The sequence below is a fragment of the Nanorana parkeri genome, unplaced genomic scaffold (genome assembly GCF_000935625.1).
Source record: "Nanorana parkeri isolate BGI_ZX_2015 unplaced genomic scaffold, ASM93562v1 scaffold1106, whole genome shotgun sequence".
Lineage (NCBI taxonomy): Eukaryota > Metazoa > Chordata > Amphibia > Anura > Dicroglossidae > Nanorana > Nanorana parkeri.
The window spans coordinates 507,686-510,649 of NW_017307374.1; the positions used below are offsets into that span (position 1 = coordinate 507,686).

Here is a 2,964-nt window from a genome sequence, read left to right on the forward strand (position 1 = left end):
TATATATATATTATATGAATGGTCTGCTTAGGTAACACACAATGAACAATGTGTGTGTTAACGCAATGCCCTGGTGTGATGGGCCCTAAGGGTTCATACAGCCGTCTAATACGAAGTCACAGAGCGTTCTGTAGAAATACGTTCCCACCTGTGCTGGTTCTCCAGGAACTGTTCTTTGTTGAAACATTCGTAGACCCAGCCAGGAGCAAAGAGCGCAGCCGAGAAGCCATACTGACGGATCAACTGCAAGGACTGGAGAACAATATACACAGATGGATTAGAGTGGCACCATTGTTGGCACATTGACAGACAGAAGCAGATACATAAAGAGTCATCAAAACTGGAAGAAAAAAATTAGTTTTTGCTGACAGCAGGCAATCTGACTTCTCATTTAACGCTTCTATAAACTAATAGGTGAACATGACTGATTGCGGCTGGTGACAACTCCTGTGTTGCCTTTGTATGTACCTCTGTGATGGGTCTCTTCTATCACTCAGGGCTCTATTGGTGAGACCTTTGTGATGGGTTTCTTCTATCAATCAGGACTCTATTGGTGAGACCTCTGTGATGGGTCTCTTCTATCACTCAGGGCTCAATTGGTGAGACTTTTGTGATGGGTCTCTTCTATCACTCAGGGCTCTATTGGTGGGACCTCTGTGACGGGTCTCTTCTATCACTCAGGGCTCAATTGGTGAGACTTTTGTGATGGGTCTCTTCTATCACTCAGGGCTCAATTGGTGAGACTTTTGTGATGGGTCTCTTCTATCACTCAGGGCTCAATTGGTGAGACTTTTGTGATGGGTCTCTTCTATCACTCAGGGCTCAATTGGTGAGACTTTTGTGATGGGTCTCTTCTATCACTCAGGGCTCAATTGGTGAGACTTTTGTGATGGGTCTCTTCTATCACTCAGGGCTCTATTGGTGAGGCCTCTGTGATGGGTCTCACTCTCTTCTATCACTCAGGGCTCTATTGGTGAGAACTCTGTGATGGGTGTCTTCTATCACTCAGGGATCTATTGGTGGGACCCCCGTGATGGGTCTCTTCTATCACTCAGGGCTCTATTGGTGAGACCTTTGTGATGGGTTTCTTCTATCAATCAGGACTCTATTGGTGAGACCTCTGTGATGGGTCTCTTCTATCACTCAGGGCTCAATTGGTGAGACTTTTGTGATGGGTCTCTTCTATCACTCAGGGCTCTATTGGTGGGACCTCTGTGACGGGTCTCTTCTATCACTCAGGGCTCTATTGGTGGGGCCTCTGTGATGGGTCTCACTCTCTTCTATCACTCAGGGCTCTATTGGGGAGACTTCTGTGATGTGTCTCTTTTATCAATCAGGGCTCTATTGGTGGGACCTCTGTGATGGGTCTCTTCTATCACTCGGGGCTCTATTGGTGGGACCTCTGTGATGGGTCTCTTCTATCACTCGGGGCTCTATTGGTGGGACCTCTGTGATGGGTCTCTTCTATCACTCGGGGCTCTATTGGTGAGACCTCTGTATTGTTGTCCAGCAGGGCCGGACAAATCCCAGGAGCCAGGTCGCCAATGCTCCTTAAAAATTACAGCTGGAGCCTAACTTTTGAGGTTTTCTCAGAATGCCTGTGTCTGGTTCTTTGTAATCAAACATCCCTCTCAGTCTGCGATACTCCGACAATCACAATCATTATAACGGTACCACTTACACACAAAGTGCATTTACCTTGAAGGTTTCAAACTGCCCTCCAACAACGTCTCCTCGACCAAAGACGTCCACTCCAACATAGATATCCGACCTGCGGGGGTTTACCGCCATACGTTGCAAATGCTCCTCGTTCCAGTTGTAGTTTGTGAAAATTCCATCACAAGCATCGAAAAACTGTCTATAGGCATATAAAGAAACGCAATTAATTGTAAAGGTCAAAGTACAGCAATACCACTACTATCAGCACTTTATTAAAGGGAATATTTAACAAACCAAAAGAGAGCAAATAAGATAAGTTTGTTGTTAAGGTTTACATACACTTCAAAGGCTGCTGGAAAACAATACAAATAAGGCCACCCCGGTGTTTACTTCTTTGGCTTACAATAGATTTATCACTTAGATTTTAAAAAAAAAGAAAGGAGACACTGGAAACAAAGGATGATCCAAAATAAATAATTACATATAGAGAATATATAGAGAGAGAGAGAGAGAGAGAGAAAAGTTGACTTACCTGTTCTCATCATTAAGTTCATTCTGCCAACGCAGTTCTCCGGTATGGATCACACTGTCGTACCAAAGGACCAGGCTGCCCGGGACTTGGGAGTGCAACTTTTCCGTTAAGTAGGAAAGGAAGAGCGGCATCCGGGACACTGCCACCGGCTAGACATGGAAAGAGGAAGACAAACTATAAAGGCTTTCAGTTATCAATGTGTTTGGTCTGCTGACCCTTCTTTTTGCTTGGATGCATATTCAAGATGTTACTTTGGAAGATAAGATGACTGTTTGAGGTCACAGCCCTTATCTGAGACCTGCAGAGCTAACAATTGTCTGGTTATTAGCAGGAGGTGCAGCCATAGAGGTTTACTGCAAGAAGAGCCAAGAGCTCCATTTGCTGGCTGGAGATTGTAGATATAAAATATGTATATTGAATATGTCGTATATACCTGCCTGAGCAAAAGAAAAAGTATTTTGCCCAAAAAGTAAAAGGTATACTCAAAATCACTATGCATGCTTTTGAGATGCCCAGAGATCTTCAGCTTGGCACCTCTGAGTCACTCCTGATTTTGTAAACCTTATCACCAAGAATGACATTGACACTAGACCATAGTGACAATAAGGCCAGCCCATACCAGCATTGAGGCCAGCCAATACCAGCATTGAAGCCAGCCAATACCAGCATTGAGGCCAGCCAATACCAGCATTGAGACCAGCAAATACCAGCATTGAGCTGAGCCAATACCAGCATTGAGCTGAGCCAATACCAGCATTGAGGCCAGCCAATAC

At 44.7% G+C, this 2,964-nt stretch overlaps 1 protein-coding gene across 1 annotated transcript in view; it reads right to left on the reverse strand.

The window, feature by feature from the left end:
• The window catches only part of ENGASE (endo-beta-N-acetylglucosaminidase), a 20,097-nt gene that overhangs the window by 9,110 nt on the left and 8,023 nt on the right, over window positions 1–2,964 (reverse strand). Inside the window, exons 6-8 of the mRNA XM_018567863.1 lie at window positions 2,192–2,340; window positions 1,699–1,858; window positions 149–252 (exon numbers count right to left, since the gene is read on the reverse strand). Of these exons, the coding sequence (XP_018423365.1) occupies window positions 149–252; window positions 1,699–1,858; window positions 2,192–2,340 (413 nt within the window). The remainder of the gene's footprint in view (window positions 1–148; window positions 253–1,698; window positions 1,859–2,191; window positions 2,341–2,964) is intronic.